This window comes from Apaloderma vittatum, unplaced genomic scaffold, assembly GCF_000703405.1.
Source record: "Apaloderma vittatum isolate BGI_N311 unplaced genomic scaffold, ASM70340v1 scaffold1054, whole genome shotgun sequence".
NCBI lineage: Eukaryota > Metazoa > Chordata > Aves > Trogoniformes > Trogonidae > Apaloderma > Apaloderma vittatum.
The window spans coordinates 22,661-44,349 of record NW_009711869.1 but is presented as its reverse complement, the minus strand read 5'-3'; the positions used below and the strand labels follow the sequence as shown (position 1 = coordinate 44,349).

At 35.5% G+C, this 21,689-nt stretch overlaps 1 protein-coding gene across 1 annotated transcript in view; it reads right to left on the bottom strand.

Annotated features, from left to right (window-relative positions):
* The window catches only part of LRRIQ1 (leucine-rich repeats and IQ motif containing 1), a gene marked incomplete at its 5' end in the record, with an annotated part of 106,217 nt that overhangs the window by 63,154 nt on the left and 21,374 nt on the right, over window positions 1-21,689 (bottom strand). Inside the window, 6 exons of the mRNA XM_009867754.1 lie at window positions 2,999-3,118; window positions 5,665-5,794; window positions 7,630-8,106; window positions 15,943-16,119; window positions 19,612-19,705; window positions 20,005-20,078. Coding sequence (XP_009866056.1) covers window positions 2,999-3,118; window positions 5,665-5,794; window positions 7,630-8,106; window positions 15,943-16,119; window positions 19,612-19,705; window positions 20,005-20,078 — 1,072 coding nt within the window. The remainder of the gene's footprint in view (window positions 1-2,998; window positions 3,119-5,664; window positions 5,795-7,629; window positions 8,107-15,942; window positions 16,120-19,611; window positions 19,706-20,004; window positions 20,079-21,689) is intronic.

The window sequence follows — 21,689 nt, the reverse complement described above, 5'->3', positions numbered from 1 at the left end:
TTTCTGTGCCATGTAACCATAAATATAGGTACTTCCTTCATGAGAAAAAGACATATGCCAACTCAGCATAGGAAAATAAGAATTTATTCTATGGCCACTTTCTGAGTAAGAAAAGGTCTTAAAGCTGATCATATTTAGTTGGTTCAGCTTTCTGACACACTGGCAAGTTCAGCAGCCATTTTGCATTTGGCTCACATCATATTCTCATCAAGAAAACAACAACGATGATGGTTATGTGGTACAGAAAATAAGACCTGTGTCAAGCAAATCTGTTGTCAGATTTTGTCCACCAAAGGTAAAGTGAGTTCTGCCTTGTAGATCATTTGCTACATGGATGGACTGCTGTTGAAAGGTTGCCTTAAGATCAGCCTTCTGGAGCATATAGGCTGAAATTCTCCAAAGTCCACATGAAAGACATGAAAATATCACTAAATACCAGGCTCATACTTTCAGAGACATCTGTTGTCCAGATCTTTCATCTCATCTGGGATAGCCTGTCTGACACTGCACAATACAACAGACACAAAACACTACTGCCATCAATCGCCTCTGAATATCTTTGGCAACTTACAGGAGCTGATATGAATACAAGAAGGTATCAGTAATTGTTCAGGTGAAATGATTACTATTCATTCTATTGTGAGCAAGATAATGGCCATTCTTCTCCAGGTCAATCACATGCAATCCATTTCACACATGATACGGTGTTAAACCTGTACTAAAAATATACCACTGCTCAGTGTGCATAAATGAAGTAAACAGAAGGTCTTTGACAAAGACTCGATTTTTTCCATTCTGTTTTGCAGCTTCACCTTCCACAGAGCACTAGGTATACCCAGTATATAATGAGGATATTAAACAGCAATTTAGTAAACACTGGTGACTTATTGTGTTGTGATATTTGCAAACAGTTTAAATAGCTGCTTGCACACGAGTGATTTTGTAAAATGATAGATATTACAGAAAGAAATCATTAAGACTGAAATCTACATAATACCGGTATAACAAAAAAAACCCCAAATAAACAATTACTATACCACAAAATAGAGGACTATTCCAAAACACTTGTATTGGTTTACAGTAATGAAAGGTTTTTCTGCCTTCCCTCTCATTTCAGTCACCCTATCTGTGAAATCTGCAGTACAAAATGGTGTCCAGATATTTCTCTTTTTCTTCACACCCTAGCATATGGATTCTCTTAGCCCAGCGATATGTACTCCTCCTTACACACTTGTTTGAGGGCCAACAGATAGCCACTGATATCATGTGTCATTATTTGGCTCTGCTTCAGCACTTTGCTATGAAACAGTGAGGCCAAAAGAAGGGAATAGGAAGTATAGACTGTTCCAAGTTTCTCTACTCAGTTCTGCAGGGTTAGAAAATCCATGTGATTTGGTATAACCCAACTGCAGAGAACAAAACAGCCGAAGACACGTGGAACCAGGTCATCTAGTACTAAGGGTGGCTAGTCTGGGCTAGGCAGAGCAGAGTGTAGGCCCATTATAGATAAGTCACCAATTTCTCACAGTTAAACTCTTCAGCACAGACAAGATACATGCTTGGGGAAAAAAAAAAAGGAAGAAAAAACATGACAAATATTGCAGGGTATAATTCTAGTTACAGCCACCAGTCTTGAATACTGAAATGCTCTCTCACTGGACAAAGTATATCCTTCATAGGCATATACACTGCAAATTTATCAGATACATTGTTCTGTAGAAAACAGATGTTTTTATATTTTTCATTACAAGAAGCTAAGGCCTTGAGTAGCTTACTTGACATCAGTCCCCAGTTCAGCCTTTGAGCCTGCTGGGCAAACTGAAATGTTAGCTCATGGTTCTCCTGTCATGATCTGAACCTAAATGCTTTCTCTGAGAATTACTCCCTAAACTCGTGTTCTATTTCTTTCTTATTAAACTCTGTAACAATTTGGAAAAAAAAAAAAAAAAAGAAGAAAGGCAAAATATGTGGCAACACCAGAGGGTGATACAGTGCAAGCCTTTTTTTCCTGCTTTCCCCACTCCTTCTTTTCCCTGGCCTCACAAGCACCTGCCCAAATGCGGATTGCCTTGCTGACAGGCAGACGGAACAAAACTGTCCATGCAGTTTTCACTTTAGCAATTAAAAAAAAAATTAAAAAAAATCACAGGACTCTTTGGGCCAAACAGAGTGAAAGAATGGCTCAATTGAATTACAGTATATAAGACTCTGGCCTACTGGCTGAATAATTCAAAACAGGCTATTTTCCTACTTTATTATATGAACAGATACTTCCTTCCTGTGTGAAGAAATAAATGCTTCAACTTTCTGCTTTTTATTATTTTAGAAAAAAGCCAGGGATCAGAGAACATCAACTAATGAGACTGTTCTTTTTTGTATATATATTTCAAATTAAAATGAAAAAAAATCCTAAAATTTAAGCCAGAGCTCTATGTTTACACACACACATTTCCTGTCTACCAAATGATTCCTGGGACTCCTGCCTCAAACATTCTGCATGCTCTTACAGCAAGAAAGTAATTCAGAAAACATATCTTAAAATAGCTGCTGAAAGGGATAAGAAGAAAAATAAATTACTCCAAGTCATCAAGTCATTGGTAATAATTTCCTACTAAGTCTAACTGTTTCCTAAGGGGAGAGCTGTGGCAAAAGAAGGATGACCAAAGACTGAACAAAAAGATGAACAAAAGTAGCTGTTTCCTTATTCTCATCTGATCGTTGTTTAACTGCAGAAATATATGGAGTTCTACAGTGGGTGTGACATTAATAGCATAGTAACTACCAGAGTATCTCAAAAAGCAGGAAGCAATTAATCCTTGATCAATACATTTAAACAACCTATATATCCCAAATGCTTCTTTATATCTGGACATCCAACATGTAATTCTAGCCCTGGTAATCCTTTCAATTTCTTTTATTTCCAACACCTATGCAATAGCTTAAAAAGAACAATATTTGCTTTTCTCATTAAGTTTTTTATGCTAATGACTGTGCTTACTTCAGAAAATGTGAACTCATCCACATTTATTTCTTCATAGTCATCCTCCACTTCATCACTTACAACAGATGCAATACCACTGTTGAGTTTCTTTCGCAAAAGAAAGCCCTTCCAAAATGCCTAAACAAAAAATTTAAAGCATGTTATACAAAGCCATAGATCAAACCCAAATCCAGATTCTCCATGTTATCCCATTAGGAAGATAAAACATCTTCAGCCTTGGTTTAATAGCTCAATGATCTGTTTTTTGAACTTTATGTGACATTTAAAACTACAAGACAAATTAAATGCCAGCATATGTCTAAAGCTTAGAGTACTCAAGAGGCTCTCCACAAGTAAGCAGAAAGGAATCCTGCAACTCCCTCAACTACAAACCTGGGTCAACTAATTAATTATTTGACAATTCCTTCAGGGACTATTATAAGCTGAAAGGAAAGGCTACATTAGAAAAAACTGAGTGTCAACTTTCAAATTACTGAGAATAAAAATACACTTGTACTAAATGTCTTATAGTTTACAAGTAGCAATTCTTGGAGACATCTCATGCAATTGACCTAGGTCAGTTACTCTTTCTTAACTGTCTAAGATCTTTGCTTTAAAAAAATATTACCAGGAGACATAATCATATCTAAGAAAAAGGAGCACATTAGGAATTAAGTGCTTGAAGAAAAGAAAGGGTGTTAGGAACACATGCCAAGCTACAGAATCTGATCCAGGAAAGCACTTCAGAGATCAAAATTACACAGAAGGAATTAAGAAAACTAAATTCAGGACAGAAATTTTTCCCCAGATCAGTGTTTGACATCATTACAATTCAAAAGATGCCCTGAACATTTAAAACACCATGCAAAAAATTTCCACTGTCCTGAAACAGGTAGTGTTGTCCACATTTAGTGGCTTTGCTATGAATGCACTAAAAAAGGAAGAGTAAATCTCATATTTGGTCTTAACGTGTAGTTTATTAACTTGTAGGAAATTATTATGCAGCTACATAAATTATTGAAAACATTACTGTCTTTACACACACGATTTCTGATTATTGTAAAAATGTTTAAACATATTACAACTGTTTTCTTGTAATTACATTGTTATTTTCCTACGGATATTCATAACATACAGAAAAAACATCCTGATATTACTGAGTGATCAAATGATGAATATATTTCATTCAACAAATACGATTAGTTTTTATAAATGCAAAGTAGAAAAGAAATCCTAATGGTATGTGCAGAAGGATAAACTGTAAGGCAGCTGTTAACACAGATCTATGAAAACACCAGGTCAGTGCTCAGTCATGATCAAAAAGAAAAAATATATGTTAGTAGTTTTTAAGAAACAAGATAAAAATGGTCTTGCTTTTCAAATTCCTGATATATCTGCCTATGAAATTCAGTTCCAGTCACTTCTTTATACTAGAATGAAGTAAAGGTTTATGTAAAGGTTTAGAGATGGATAAAAAGATAAAAAGAAATACAGAGTAATGTGAAAAGGGAGTAAATGGATTAACCTTGTATTTACAAAGGCTGAATATAAGGATGGATATGAGAGTTCTAAAAATCCATTAAATGCACAGAAGAATGAAAGACTACTTTTGTACTAATTTTGGAAGTTATCAGGCCTGAAACAAATGAAAGGAAGCACATTTTAATCATTATGCAAATTTGTGGAATTCATCACTTTTTTATATGGTAGAGGTCAAATACATAATGAAGTTCCAGAACGGATTAAATATGTTTATCACAATCAATTTTTAATATACTAGCTACATACTATACTCCAGAAACAAATTTTAGCTCAACTTCACAAGTAACTGACTGCTGTAATATGATTATGTAATTTGCCCTTTTCTTAGTGGGCAAATTTACTAAACACTTCGCTGCTGCCCATTTGTTGAATGAATTACTTGGATTTTCAGTCTGAAAATGGAATTTGGGCTCCTAACTTACTTTGCCTGTGTTGACATTTTTATAGATGACTTAAAACATTGAATGCTTTTTAGCAAACTTCAAATCTGAAACCAATACAGGGTCCATTTGCTTAAAAATGAACCCTGTGAACTTGGCAGGTAAATACTATACCTGGTTAGCAAACTAAACAGAGCCAAGGCATGAACTTAGCTTCCTGCACACAGGAATCCTTTCTGTTTAACTGCTACTGCAGTACCTACCATCGGACAGCCTAGGCCATGGTCTGTTCTCAGTGACGTTATAGATTAGGCAATTCTAGTTTTCGAAGATGGGGAGAGAAGGAAAGAGGTGGATAGGTAGGACAGAAGAGAATGGGAAGAGTACCTAGTTGTATAGATATCAGACATGATGTACCAGTTAAGCAGCATCTGTCAGTTAATTAGCGTAGACATACCCCAGTAAGAACATGGGCACAATACATCTTAAACTTTATGTTAGAATTAAATCAAGCAAAACTAATTTGGGAAAAGACTCAGTGAAGAAAGGGAAAATATTTTTACGCTTCCATAAAACTTTTTGTAAAGAAGGTTCTCTTTTACAAATGTCAAACCTGTGCTGATTAAATAATACAAAAAATGTTTAATTATGCAACTATTAATAAAATCATAAAAATGGAGAGAAGATAACAAGTACAAAAAAATAGTATGATTTTTTCTTATTAAGTTTGCAAAATAAGTAAAGAAAATATCATAAACTAACCTGGATTAGTGTGGCAGCTTCATGTTTCTGTCTTAAAGCTTCTATTGACCAACTACTGTCTGTTTTGCTTTTTTTCCTGGCATGGTACTGCCGCCAAAGGGACTGGATCACCGATGCTGCCATATGTAGTCTTGTAGAGAAATAAATGCTGTTATAAATGACATAGTTTTACCAGTACAACTGGATTATCATAGCTGCCAAACTATAACCATAAAACATAGCACTATGCATTGGGACAAATGGAAGGTTCTGCCGTTAAACTCTTAAGAAATTACAGTCCAGACTTAACATATAGGTTCAGAAACATTGGAGAATATTCACATCACAAAACTTTGAAAACCAATTATGCAAGAGGGTAATCTCCACTGGACCCTGTTCTCTGTATATTCACCAGAGAGGAAGAGTCTCCTCAAAGGACAGATTAGGACCAGAAGTGGTTTAACAATGACTGAATAAACTATTGGAGGTGTTCACTTATCTCCAATGTCCATACTAAAAAAAAAAATAAATAAAAACCAGTCAGCTAAATACTGAAAACTGCATGGACTTAAGGAAAGACATCTAAATTTTCCCCAAACTTTACATATTTTCTTTCCTTGTGTAGTGCATCTATTTAAATAAAGGAGTACTTTTCTGCAAAAAACCATACCTCAGAGGTTAAGCTATAATTTTTTTCCCCTGAAATGTGTTTATTAAGTTTACCAACTCCAAAAAATGGTTTATTTACGAGCTTTGCATCTATAAAAAGCAGTAGCTGAATTAAAAAGCAAACCCTATAATGGTCTGCATTCTGTGTTGAAGAGAACTGCCCAATAATAGACTTACAGAACGCATTTAAAACATTAACTAAAAACTCTAAATGAACTATTACAAAAAGATTTTTCTGAAGCATTCATCTTCCATAATAGACTACTGTACTCTTATTGTCAACTTCCTGAAAGACAATAATGAATTCTATTGTCTTGCTGAGTAATAAATTTCATGACAAATTACTAGTGTCTTAAGTACCTACTAAAAACTACTGCTCATTAACTATAAGTCTAAACTGCATGAAGAAGCACACTTTCAATGCCTGCTCTTCATAGTGTCCTCAAGACACACAATTTTGAAACTAAATTCCTAAGAAATCACAACTGAATTTTTGTACCTCTAGGACAAAAATTTCAGCTTCTGTTTTCCCTCACTGTACACCCAGAACCATACAAACCAGCAGCAAATACATTCCAATGAGGTAATAAACCATTCTGTTTCATGTGGGAGAATATTCGGGGGCACAGAACAAGTTGAACTGGTCCCTCACCCCTGCCTCTACTTTTAAGAAGCAGGTTGAGGCATGTTGGAGGAGTACCAAGGGCAGGGCAGGCTCTGAGTTCTTCAGTCATCACAACAGCAGGAGACTGGCCTAAGGTCAAGGGAGGAGGGTGGTAGATTTAAGCAACTTTTCCTTCTTGCCTTCTAAATGATACTGACTGTAAATTCTGCACAGATCAATCTTGAATGTCCAGTGAAGAGTACAGCAAAAAAAGTCTTACATCAGTTTGTATTTTAAACTGCCCCAAAATTCCTGCGAACCACCGAGCATTTTCATCCCTAATACTTTAGGTGTCGTTGAATTGGTGTCATAAATGTATTGAGAAAAAAGTAGTAAAAGGTAGGAGACCAAGAGAAAGTTTCCAAATTCTCTTACCATATAGTATTTTAAAATTATTTTAAGTACATACATGTCTATATTCTAATATATCAACAGATAGAGTACCACAAAGAACTATTGTTAACATGAAAGTCAGGTACATCACCTTAAAATAACTCTTTATTGTCTAATAAGCTGAAAAATATAATTTTCTTACTACATGTTCTGTGCCCCTGTTTTAAACAAGAAATCCTCCTTCATATTGTCCATCCATATAAACACTCCTACTGCCCTTCCGCACAATCTATTTTAAAGCGGTCTGACATCTGTCCTACCTTTCTGTGTCATTCTCAAAATGCTGAAGATCTCCTCCCATATTATTTGCTTCTATCACTGACTGTTGCAGTGTCAGTTGGGTTGACGTGGTATTGTTGCCTTCGGTCTCCCCACTGCAGTGAATACAAGATTCAGCACTCTTCTGCTTCACTCTCTGATATTCTTTGTTTTCCATTTGGTGCACAGGTATGGAGGAGTTAATGCAGGCAGCCTGAATATGGCCAGCAGTAATCCAACTTTTGGAAGGATCCAACGAGACCTGTTTATTTTCTGCTGCACCCATGACAAAAAGGTTATTTTCCTGTACGCAGTCAGTGGATGTTTCCTCTAAACGCTTTTGTAGTGCTTCTGGTCCATCTCTGTCAGTAGCATTTAGCTCACCGGACTCATGTGCGTATCGATGTTTAATACTAAGTTTCATCAACTGATTAAAATACCAGCATTGTCGCTGTGCAAAATCAATAGAAGAAGACATTCTGAAAAAAAAAATAAATGTTTTTACATTGATTTAAATTTTAAGAATATATATTCTCTCTATTATTTTCTAAACTACCTTGTATTTTCAAGTATCCTTGCATGTTTCCATGTTCTTACAGTGAATTGTAATTACTCTGACTGAAAACCAGTTTCAGTATTTATAAATCTTGATTGCATTTTTTTTCGGCAGTGTTTAAAAAATACATGTTAGATTGCTTATTTTACTATTCTTTTTTTTTCTTTAAAAAAAAATGTTTCAGGCACTAGAGTATGCATTTCACTATTCATTTTCTGTGTGGTTAGAGGCATATGAAACCAAAAATTTTACAGGATTTGAAGCAATTTTGTTATAAATCCTGTAACAGCCTTAATAATCCAATTTTATTTGGAAACTATGAAAGTTAATACAAAAATAACAGTAATTTTAAAATTTAGATTAGAACTACAGCAACAAAACCCCAGCAAACCACAATCCCTAGAGAGAATTTAGGAATAAGGAACCTTTTAAGTCTAGATATTTTTATCAATATAAGGGAAGGTGCTAGACTGAACCAACAGTTATCTATGAAGTGTGACTCTAGTTCTTTGTGTTACACCACCTAAATGATGAGAATGAGTAAGAGCAAATATGAACAAATTGTTACAGATCAGAAGGCTATCTGCATTTGGACAGTGTTTGTCTGTTGTATTAGGTAGCAGGTACTTTTGAAATCATGAAAACATTTTCGTTTTGACAGCACAGATAGATGCAGAGATCTCTAATCTGACACTATTTTTAGAGGAGTACAAAGTCAATTCTGGGTCAGCAATCCAAGAGAAAAAGTAGAAATAAGATCATTTCTCTTGGGAGTCTGGAAAGATCAGGTCCTAAGATATAGTATGAATAACAGAATTTTCCTTCCTGTTCATCATTCTTGAAAGGTGAAGCTTTTAAAAGGTTTTATTATGAAAAGACTCTCTTTAACTATTTTGTCTAGTGAAGTTCAGCCAAGAACTGACTAGATTTTTAAGAACATACAGATTCAGATCTTACAAGAGGTAAAAAGATTCTAACTCCTCCTCTGCTAGTGTGACTTCAGTGCTATTGGGCAAAATATAAATGGCTAAATTGAAAGCCAAATCCACACCGCCTAATTACATAGTTCACTGTGCATTAGCTGTACATTTCATTGCCCATTAAACGTTTCCAGTACTTCTGTTCATCCCACAAATTTGACAATTCCTATAAATATTTAAACCAATGCATATATTTGCTTAAGGATCTAACAAATTCTAGCTGTCTCCTACTACACAGTAAGAATATTAATACTTTAGTTAGCTACTTTAAACACTTGATTTATATACTTTAGTTAAAACATTTAAGAAAAAAAATTTTGCACAAGATCATTACTAAAGTTCTACAAAAATACTATTGTGAGAAGAAGAAAAACTACACCAAAATTCATTCCCATTTCTTTTCTCCTTTGATTTGTTTTCATTTTGTTTGTTTCTTTTTTTTTGCTTGTTTGTTCACATTTTTTGTTTGTTTGTTCATTTTGTTCACTTTAATTTTTTTGTTTGGTTGGTTGTTTTTTTCATTTTATTTAGGATTAAAATATTGTGGAAAAACCCAGAATGTTTTATGTATTGGGCAAAATAAACTTCTGTATGGAAAGCACATCCTGAATATAATTGTTTATTCTCAAAAAAACAGAACCAAAGGAAAACAAAACACCACAACAGTGAACAAAACAGGATACTTCTGTGGGGGCATTGCAAGCAGCTGCTTCACCTTCTCAGTGACTATGAACGTGGCAAGCAGAAATTGGAGGGGAGGCTGAAGGCAATTGAAAATTCAGGCAGGGAGTAACTGTGTGGTCACCGAGGATCATGTGTTCCTTTTTTCACAGAAGCTACTTTTGAGTAGCTTTTCCAAGCAGCGGTTGCAAAACACAGTCCTGTCGCTGTGGGCATGTACCCTGACTCCCAGCTGACACATTCTCTGGCAGTTCACAATGATACTCTGATTTCGTAGGATTTTTAGTCAGCCCTCTGTGTATCAGTGGCTTTCCTTTCAGGCAGTCAGATCAGCTTCAAAAAACTACAAAGGAAGCTGTAGTGACGCTGGAGAGAATTACGAGCAACAAAGTGGCTTGCTAACTGCATTTGGGTTCTCCTGCAAAGATGAAGCTCCAAAGCTCAGCAAATATTAAGATGGGGCCTGAGTGCTAGGTGGCAAACAGGTTGATGGTTCTCTGAGGTGAACAGGGATTTCAGGCAGCCCTGAAGAAAAAAAAGAACTATTCAACATGGGGTAGAGCTATCCTACCAATGCACTGCAGCTTTTTCAGTGTCTCCAAAGGACAGCATTCTTGATACCAGAGATGTGCTCCTGAAAACTGGTTATTCAAACTGCAGAAAGGAAGCTGCTATAAGGTAAAATATGTGGGGCTGATTTACTTCTTTAATGGAAAAAAATACATGCAAGGAAAGAGAGAAGACAAAGCAAGAAATATATCAGTATTAAGACTTTTGATACCACAATATTTCCTTTTCAGTTAATGTAAATCGGTTGTTTGCTTTTCAGACCTTTTTTGGCATTATAGGTCAAGGGGTCTGGTCACACTAACTCTTCTGGAATTGATTCCTGGTTAAGATACAACGAAGGTTTTAAGCATACATTGGCATCTAGACAAAACAAGAAATGGGATTATCCTGATGGAAGCACCAGTATCCATACTGCCTGGCTGCTTTGTATTTAATGAAATGCAGATGAATATGGCAGTCTTGCTACAGCAAAACTTTTATGGCTTCCAGCTTTGACCAGCACATTCTCTCATGTTCAACGGCTACCCATAGCTTTATTTTGATTTTAACAAGTGAAAGTAATCTATGCCGTATGTAAATGTTAGCATAGCCACAAAGGACGCACTGCTTCTGCAGTGGGAAAAAGGGATAATAATACAGAAGAGGAAGGGATGGACCTTTCATAGCCATGTACAAATGTGCTAAAACAGTGGCCTTGACTGTACCTAAAGACCAAGTTATTACTTTCATAAGCAAATGCTAAAGGCAGAAAGCTACCTGTATCTTGCTTACCAGAAAGATACCTCCCAACTTGTCTAAGGATTTTCCAGGGGCTTTGAAGAAAGATAAAAGCATTAGAATCAGATTTTAATCTGTTTGGAAATTCAACTCAGGCATTTACTAATGACTGCTACAACTTCAGTCCTAACATCAATCCACCAAGAATATCCATCACTGTCTTCCTGATAAATTTAGACTGAACCCTGCTCAGTTTCACATGTAGTGTTTGGGGAGGGAAGAGCAGAGGTGGGGAGGAGCAAACCTCACTGACGCCACCTAGGAAGTGTAAGGGCCCATGAACAGCCTGACTTAACAGATATGGAAAAGGACAAGTTATTCATCTTTCAAAGCCTTTAAATGGAGTTTAAAACAGCCAGAATGTTGCCATTTAGAACCTTTAAGGTGGTAACAGAAGCTGGTTTACAGAGATGACACATCTTATACAGATTTTACAATTGCACCAGCAATGATTGTCAGGTTATTCAAAGAGCATAATTTTGTCAGAATGAGACAATAAAAATTATATGAAAAAGGCAGCAGATCAAACATCTGGAGGCAAAAGGGACAGTGGACAAACACACCAATTTTACTCAGCAATGTCAGTTTTCTCCTAGAACCTAAATCAAAAATAATATTTTAGCCCTTTGTGAGCTAGTTTGTGTGCTAGTTAAAATTTTACTTAATGTCGTGTTTTTCCCTTTGTGGCTGTACTGCAATTTTCTGTAATTCTAACGCATGGAATATATTCAAATAGTACACTCCAATTTTAATTAAGCTTTTGTTTGTAATACAGTGGTAAAATTTCATTTGTCTGTAAGCATCACTACTGGTGTTCATCTGCAGGTTACAAAAGTCCCTTAGAAACACATGAAAGCGGTTTACATAGTCTGTCCTAAAATATCATCTAAGAAATTCCTGTCATTTTCACTGTATTATACATAGAGTATTTATAAAGTTTAAGTTCCACTACCCAGACTTCTGCATATCTGATGCCTGAAAGCAAATTACTGCAGTCAAGGTGCCATATAATTTTTTATATGATTATTCACTACAAGACACCTAAAGATTATGTGAAAGAAAGCATTAATTAGAATAGAGAAATTTCATTTGAAAACATGCTTCTTTCTTAAGCATGGCAAGAATAGTGAAGTTTCAGGCAGAAACAGCACAGACAATTTAATTGGGCAGCAGCGGTGTATGAAACATGGATTAGGGAAGCAAGCAGTGATTACTTTTGGCAGCTTACATACTTGAGGTCGCACCTACAGGGGCTCATAACTTAGCAAGATGTGAAACAGACAGAAGTTCGCTCTCTTGTTGGCCTGTTATTTAGCAACGTCACATTAATTCAGTTGAAGTATTGCAGTCTGTGCATGTAAGAGCTATGCTGTTAAAGCTTATACACAAACAACTTGTTTTGAGTTCCTTTTATGAACTGCAGTTTTCAACAGTTTTCAAATCATCCATAAATTGCACTTTTAGTCGAAATCAAACACTGAGGGCTTTAACACACAAGAAATTAATTTTAAAACTAAATTTGACAAAAGATGTTTCAACCATGTCAAAATTACCAATTTAAAAGATTATGAATGAATTCACAAAACTTTAGAAAAGCCACAACCCTCCCTCCTCACCCCTCCCACTCAAATCATACATTCAGGAAAGAAGAGATGTTTACATAATTTCTTCTTCGCACTATTGCTCTTCTCAAACATCTGGAAGCCCTTTCAAGCAAAACTTACACAGGACCATAGAAAAATTCTCAGCTGAAGGAATCTCACGAGATCTTAAACCCAACTTCCTGCTTCAAAGCTGAGTTAGCTCTGAGATGAGACAAGGTTGCTCAGAGTTTTATGCAGTCAGGTATTGAAAATCTTCAAGAACAGAGACTGCATAACCTCTCTGAGCAACGTGCTGCAATTCATCACTGTCCCAACAGCGAAAAGGTTTTTCCTTATGTCTTGTTCTACTGGGTCTGGCTGTGATGAAGTTAATTCTCATTACAGCTGCCCATATAGTGCTGTGGTTTAGATTTGTGACTGAAACTGTATTGGTAAAACATTAATGTTTTGCTGAGTAGTGCTTCAACAGATTCAAGACTCTCTCTGTTCCATTCAGCAAGTAAGTTGGGAGTAGTCAGGAGGCTACGAAGGGACACAGCCAAGACAGCTGCCCTGAAGAGGCCAAAACTATATTCCACACTATATAGCACCACTCTCAGCAACAGAACTTGGGATGAAGCCTTTCCCAGGTAGCCATTGCTCAGAGAATGGTTGGGTATCCATCTGCTTGTGGGAGGTGGTGAGTGGTTGCTTTGGATCACTTGGTTGGTTGCTTCTTTTTTTTCTCTTTCCCCCCCCTTCTTCTCCTCTTTCTTTCACTTATTAAACTGTCTTTATTTCAAGCTACAGGTTTTTCTTGCTTCTGGTTTTCTGATTCTCTTTCTCATCCTGCTGGGGGTAGCGAGCAAGCAGATGGTGGGTGTTTAGTTACTGGCTGGAATCAATCCACCACACTAGTCTGAACCTTTCATTTCAGCTTAGGTCCTTGTGGTTCATCTTCCTGCCATGCACCACTGCAAACAGCCTGGCTCTGCCTTTTTGAGCATGTGCTTGAACCCTCAGCCATCTTAGAGGCCACAAACCAAACTCATTCCAGTTTATCAGTGTCTTTTATGTATTGGTGACCCAAAATACAGGACACAGTCTTCTACATGTGAGCTAATAATGGCTGAAGAGAGGGAAATGATAACTTCTCTCAACCTAATAGCTATGTTCCTGTAGATATATCACAGGATGTTCTTTTAACTTTCTTTGGTACCAGGGCACACTGCTGGTTCATGATGAGTTTCTCATCTACCCACTTCCAAAAGTTCTTTTCAGCAGAGACACTTCTCAGTCAGCCAGTCCCAGCCAGTATTGTTGCAAGGGGTCACTCCTTCCAAGGTAAAGAACTCTGCACTTGTCTTTGTTGAATTCACAAGGCTCCTGTAGCCTGTCTCCCCAGTTTGCCTAGGTCTTTCTGAAAAGTAGTCCTGCCTTCAAGCATCTAAACAGTTTCCTCCAAATATGTGTCGTCTGCCAGCACAGTAAGTGTGCACTCCCTCAGTCCTTGATGTCAGAAGGACAGATCAGATTCCATAAAGCAGCATGAGTCATTAACTATTGATACTTAATGAATGATCTGAGCTTGACTATGCAACAAATTTCTCACCTGTCTAGCTATCCATCATGCAGATCACGGCTAAACAAGCCGTTAAATTTCATGAGTAACATCTTACCCTCACACTTTTTAACCACCTTGCAGAAATGTACGTCAAAGTTAGCTGTTTAGATTCTACTGCATTAGTCTCAAGTTTTATCTTAATTACAGATTAGATTTTTTTTTTCTGCAAAGGATACTGATTAAAGAGGTCCTAAATCTCAACCATAAGAAAATTCATTCTACCATAAAGATGGAGGAGTAGGGGTTTTTTTGCCCTTCCTTTTTTACCTTGTAAGAAAAAAGAAATGAAAGAATGCGATTTCAAAATAGTAAATACATTAGGAAGTATCAGCTTCCCACCTGCAAACCAGAAGACAAAAATCACCGAAGTGGAGAAGACATATCTTTAGGGTTTAATAAAGAAAACTATGCATTGTAGGAGCCACCTAGACATTAAATCTATCATAGAAAATGGCACTGTATAATTTCTTCCATACTACTTTGAATATAATTTTTAATACGAACCTCTTTTCAAATAAATCTGTTTTGTGAGCTATGAAGATTTTATTGCAGCTTAGTAACAGCCAATAATACATCAATGAAATAACCTGTAAGTAACAAGATGCCACAGATATACAGGCTTACATGTAAATGTAAGTGATCCTGAAAAAAAAAAAAGTGAGTACTTTGCCTGGACCAACAAAGTACACAAAGAGTAGCTAAAACGAAACCAATCTCAAATGTCACATGCTTCACCTGCTCTGAGATAATATTCAGTACCTGGCAGGATTAAGGAAACTCTTCCCAAACATCATGAGACAAGATGTATATTAAAAGGATTAGAGGAATACTGTAAACATGCTATGAAATGAAAAGGAACTAAGAAAGAAGACAATATGCAATATTACCAAGTGCAAAACATGAGAAATTTGAGGTATCTATATACTGCAAAGCAAAGATATTAAGTATTCATTAAGTATTATTAATGATAAATTATGCCTTGTAATGTCTAAGCTAGACAACTAACCATGATAATAATGATAAAGTCAGAAAGTATGACAAAATCAAAGATCTGTAACAGAGCTATCTGATGCACTACTTTAAGAGAAAGGAGGTCAAATATTTCACAATCATTTAGAAGGTAACACATACATGGAAAATAAATGTAGGAAAACAATAGAGCATATTGCACCAGCAGTCAAATAAGGTTTGATTAAAATAAAGCTGGAAATTATGTTAATATGATTATATCACTTTGAGGATGTAAGCTACTATTCCTGCATCCCACAGTATTATGCTGCATGTGTGAATTTATTCAGCTGCGACTAACCAAAGGTTTTGAATCACCTGTTTTCTCAAAGTTAAAAAACCAAAAGTCATGACTCACATAGTCTAATACCTGTCTGAAACGCTCTTTGTACTTAAGTCATTGATTCTAGTATCTTTCTCAACATAATACATTTCCAGGCAAAAAGCTAAGTAAAATTCGTAAGACACCAAGAACTACACTAACAATACATGAAAACATATTTCTGAACATAATTTATATTCAAATAAATACATACTCCAGTTCAGCAGCCTTTTTTTTCAGTAGAACATTTTCTTCAATTTGAACTTGACAAAGTTCCAGAAAAGTTTGTCCTTCGGATACTTTGCTTCTCTCAGTTGTGGGTAAAATATGACAGTTTAGGATTTCATCATCAAGGAACTGTAAACTAGGAAGGACCTTACACAAAGAAGGCCTTAGAAAAGAAAAAGTCGTAATTAGTTTTATGAAAAAATCCTAATGCTCAAACTCCCATTTTATTGATACGACCATATAACAAAACAGAACATGATGATAGTTCTCTAAGTATTTGCATATATTTGTCCTCACTTTGTATGTCAGTATATGAACTAAAACTTTATTCTTAATAAAGCACACAAGATTTCTTATTACTTTGTTGGTATAAAGGCCACTGCTGAAATATGGACCCTAAGGAGGTCAATGGCAATATTCTCAATTCACTAGAGCTAGAATTTTACCTACTTAAACAATAACAGGAAAAATCAACACACTCGTGGGTAGGCACCTTCTATGACTGAGTTAGAATACTCCAAAATGTAGCTCAACAGAGCAGAATATTAGTGTTTTTTTAAAAACAGAAAACTTTCCTTCTCTGCTGCCCACAAATGTCAGAGTAACAGTGTCTGAAATACATTTGGAATAAAATGATGGGTTTAGATGGACAGTCCCTGAATAGATAAAGAAAAGTGACAAAAGCTGATGTCGAACAGTGATACATCAAAAAAGTGCCCTATCAAAGTTGATTGATGCTGCAAGTATTGTGTCTTAGAGCTATGGGATCTCAACACTAGTTTTTCCAGCTGGGTTTCTCCTGGTGAAGGGCTGAGTCAATATTTCATTTAGTGAAAACTTCCTGGTGAATATTCTGTCACTTAAGAGGCTCTATTAATCATTACAGCATTGAAACACATTCCCCTAGGAGTGCTCAGACTGATCCCAGGGTTTAATTTTTAAAAAGCAATTTCTTACTACTTCACTTTTGTTGGTGTTATCGCTGGCTGGACATGAAAGTACAAAACCGATTGGGAAATTTTACAACTAATTCCTTTGTTGGTATCAAGGGGTTATGTAAAGTTCACTGGAACATATTGCCTGAAGTTATGGTCAAGGCTGCATTCAGCAAATCCATATTTTATAGTATCCCATACTTTAAATCCTTTAGACAAATGAATCTCTTGTCTAATCATAAAAGCTCTATTGGGTCAAGCAATCTAAAGTGTCAGTTCTTATAGTTAAAATGGAATTCAGAAAGCTTTTCCCCTCCAGGTTAAAAGTAAAATAATACAATTCTGTAAAATTGTGAGAATTAAAGGAAGGCAAATGTGAATTTAAAATATTGTCACAGTCACTGAATTTTACTTGCAAAATTACCTGCAGGAACCATGGGACTACAATTAAGTCTGTCCATTAAAAACCAAACAAATTAATGAAGAATGTATTTGCACAGCAATCTTTTAAACTACCCAAACACTTCCAACTAAAAATTTCAAATAGTTTTGGTTGTTTTGTTTTGTTTTGTTTTGTTTTGTTTTGTTTTGTTTTTCCCCAGTGGAATACTAATCTAATAGAACATACACATGCAAGGGTGGTTTTGTTTTTGTTTTTTCTCTTAATAGAACACATACTTGAAAATACACATATCCCAAACTTACTGTGGTTATATCAGGCAATCTAATATAGCAAATGTGAACACAATTAATCTAAACACATTCTTGTGTAACACAGTAGTGTAAAGCCTCACCTTTAACTGACTCAAAATTATACAAGGAACAATTTTGGTCATTCTTCAAAATTGCTAAACTTAAAAAAAAAATATTTCTCTAATAAAAAATCCTCAGCCACTTGTTTTAATTATATCCAAAATGAAAGTCCAACTGTTGTGTCTCATTTCATTTCCTCAGATATTTTATTATGTCAACACTTTCCTAGGTAAATAGTAGATTTCCGTAGCTGAATCAGTAATGATTTAAATTCTTACTGATTAAATGCTTCTTTGCACATGTAACAGGATTATAGTAAGAGTTCACTAAAAGACATTCTAAAATTTCAACACATGTATTCCGGAACACCACCTAAAACTTTAAAATTGTGTTTCAAACTTGTCATTGTTCTCTGGAAGGCCTGTAGGCTAGAAAGTATTAATTCTAAGGCAGATGAACAAACACATCATAGAATCATAGAATGGCCTAGGCTGGAAGGGACCTTAGAGATCATCTAGTCCAACCTTCCTGTCATGGGCAGGGACGCCACCTCTCGACTAGACCAGGCAACACATGAGGACCGAGCGGGAATCGATCCTGCGATCTTGGTGTTGTCATTGTTGTCAGCACCGTGCTCAAACCACTGAACTAACTGGCCCCCAACAAAATCAACAGCACTACTGTACTTTTTGCGGAGCAATTCTCTGAGAAAACTTTAAGTCATGATGGCACTGGTCCATGTACAGGGTTTCAGAACCCTCAAGAAATCAGGAGACTTCTACTAAAATAAAAAAAAAATCAAAAATACCCTACCCATATACCATTTTATTCATATGGCTTACACATACAATCCTATCATAATTGCTCATTTTAGGGATTCTGGTGACTGCCTCATTTCATATGTCAAGTTTCATTTTTATCCTATGCAGTTTTTATACATACACACACATATAACAGTCATTAAGACCAGCTCTTTATTTTTTTTTCAGATTATTATTTCAGTATTATGCATCACTAGAGGGCAAAGAACATCATTATCTTTACATCTATGTCTCTCATAATCATGAGAGCTATAAGTTTTTGATGTAAAGACAGGGAATTCTCAGAACAAAGAAAAAAGTTTAAGCTTCAACTACTAAGGAAAACTAGCCCATTCATTCTGACTTTTTCTAGTTTTTTCTTTGAAAGATGCTATGTCAAGGATTCCCTGATACATTTGTTGTAGACACCATCCCTTATCTACATACAGAGTGAACCAGCCACAGCAACAAGACTGTTAAACAGTGAATGGATGAAGTGATGGAAAGGAAAGGAGTAAATAAGAGAATAAAAAGAGAAGGGCAAGTAAGCAGTACAACATCAATCATCAGAGAAAAAACAAAGGTTTTAAACGGTGTCGAAGAAAGAGAATGAAAGAAAAGTTGAGTGAATGGTCATGTCTTTGTGCAAAATTTTAAGAAATATGGTAATGAAAGTCAGACAAAAGCTTGGTCAGAAAGTTAAAGCTACCAAAGGTGGCAAACTTGTCAGTAAAGAGGAACAACCAGAATTCAAACTAAAAAAGATACAGTGATCAACGAGCAAAGATGCAGTTAATAATAAATAGCACAGAGAAGGCCTATATAATCTTTAAAGTTTCTTCAGTTGCCTAAATAAACTGACATAACGAAAAACACTCATTTAGGATAACAAACAGCATAGATCGTTGTCGAGTTTTAGCACAAGCTGCTTCTCATCAAGGTTCCAAGTGCTAGGACAAACACCAAGATTTTTGTTTAAACAAAATTACAAACTGAAATTCTTAGAAAATAAAGATCACAGAATTGAATGTTATTTTCATATAATTCTCTTCCACTTTTTGGTACTGTTCATACATACCTCATTTCTAGCATTTAACTAGCAAATGCACACCAAGTTTTGGGCTGATTTTGATTTTTTAAATTTAGCAAATGAATTTATTTTCTTACCTGAAATTTCTTTCTTGGAGAATAGGATTTCCACTGAGTGACAACTTCCGTAGTTTATGACAGTCACTAAACCAGGTAATGACATCTTTAAAGTCTGTTTTGTAGTAGGAAAGAAAATTAATATAAAATTTGAACGCAGAGCCATCTGATTTCTCATAAGAATCTTACATGAAAGCAAAATATACCAAAATCATGAACTACTACAAGCAATTCTGCTACATAAACAGCATAGTTATAACTAATATCTGTAACATTCATGTTTGGAAAATATGTATCTGCTTTCTGTATAAATGTCTCATATAAATAAATGGAAACAATCCAATTCAAATAAGTTTATAATTTAATTAAGAAGTTCATGTTTGGATGGGGTTTCATGTTTTTTACACAACTCACCTGACAAGCAGTTATTTTTGATATCCAGCTTTTCCAAAGATACAAACGAATTTAAAGGCATAAGCTCAGTTAAGCTAGGAACAAAACAGAAAAGGAGTTTTTTTTCAATTAAATAAACCAGCAGTTCATAAGCAGAAAGGCACCAGAATCTTTTCACAGTTCTGACAATTTATATATTTACATAAGAAAATACTCATTTAGCTATCCAAGGTGCTAGAAATAATTACTGAAATCTTAACTAGAAACTATTTCTTAGGCTTCTCAGTAGCTCAGCTTTTAATATTTACTCATTAATGTTTTGTTTTATCTGGTAAATATTTCATCTTCTTTCTTGTATTTAGCGCTGAGGAACTGAAGTCTTGTAAAATTTATACAACTCAATGGGCTTTTCTTTAGGAACCATAACTAGAATGAAACTAACTTAAGGCTCTGATTCTGGAGAAGAAATCTCTTTTTCCTCTTTCCTCTTCCTTCATTTCTCATTGCTCAAACTTCTTATCAGTTTGTTTCTCTTTTCCACTCAGCACATTGCTTCCTAGATCCTAAAACTAACAATCGTTTGCACCGCTGTATTTCTTAACGTGCTAAGGCTGCACCATCCTGTGATACATTTTTAGTGCATCCTCTGTCTTACTACTTCTGTAAGACAGTATCAGAGAGGTGCCTATTATTCAGAGAGCTTTGGAATTTCTCTTCCAGCATGTCAGAGTTTTCTTGTGCAATAAAGCAGCAAAGCAGTAGCAGAGTCATGACAAAGTTCTTATTTTTAGTAATGAAGAGAAAATGTAAGGAAACAGAGCTGACATTCATCTGTACAAAGGATTTTGGACTGCAAGATGTGTATTATCACCATGATTAAAATTAAATTAGTGTTCAGTGTTATTTAAATCTCTTTACTTACAAACTCGCATTGGTGCAACTGAGAATGAATGCTGAATGGTTCAGTCAGCATTCAAATACTACCTTTCAGATTAAAAATTTAATTTTGTTTCATGTTAAATATGAAGGGTAAAAATCAAGATGCAAAAAAACCCACCAGTCTTAAACTAAAACTAGAATGTTAAAGTATAAGCACACATTAAATCCACCATATCTTTATTTTTTTAAAAAGGCACATTTAGGTAACTTGTTTCATCCTTGTAAGGACGTCTAAACATAGTGGTAGAATGGTAACACCAATGGCAATGTGTGTGGCCACCTTGACTGCTAATTTTCATGAAAAGCTGTGTTTTCTGAGTGTTACAGTGCTTTTGAACAGCTGTAAATTGAAATTCTTACGGCCAGAAACACGACCATGCAAAAAACTGAAACCCACTCACCCCACAAACTTACAAGAGCTCAGAGCCAAAAATGCTTATCTGTTGCTGAAATGTGTGACTACATTGTTTTTCCAGCACAGGCATCACAACTGAATGACAGAACGATTTAACAAAATTCTGGACTAAATGTTGTTGGCTATAGATTCTTCAATCTTACTGAAAATTTGAACATATGTAAAATAGAAACCCCCCCACGTTTCTATATTCAGCTGACAAGGATTTCTCCATGACAATATGACATTTGAATAGTCAATTCAGAAAAATGTATATAAAGCCATTGAGTATCTCACTATACTTCCATTTCTTTCTCAAAATGTATTGCAAAGTTGTCCTGATTCTAGTCCTATTTAGTTCTTTAACTCCCTG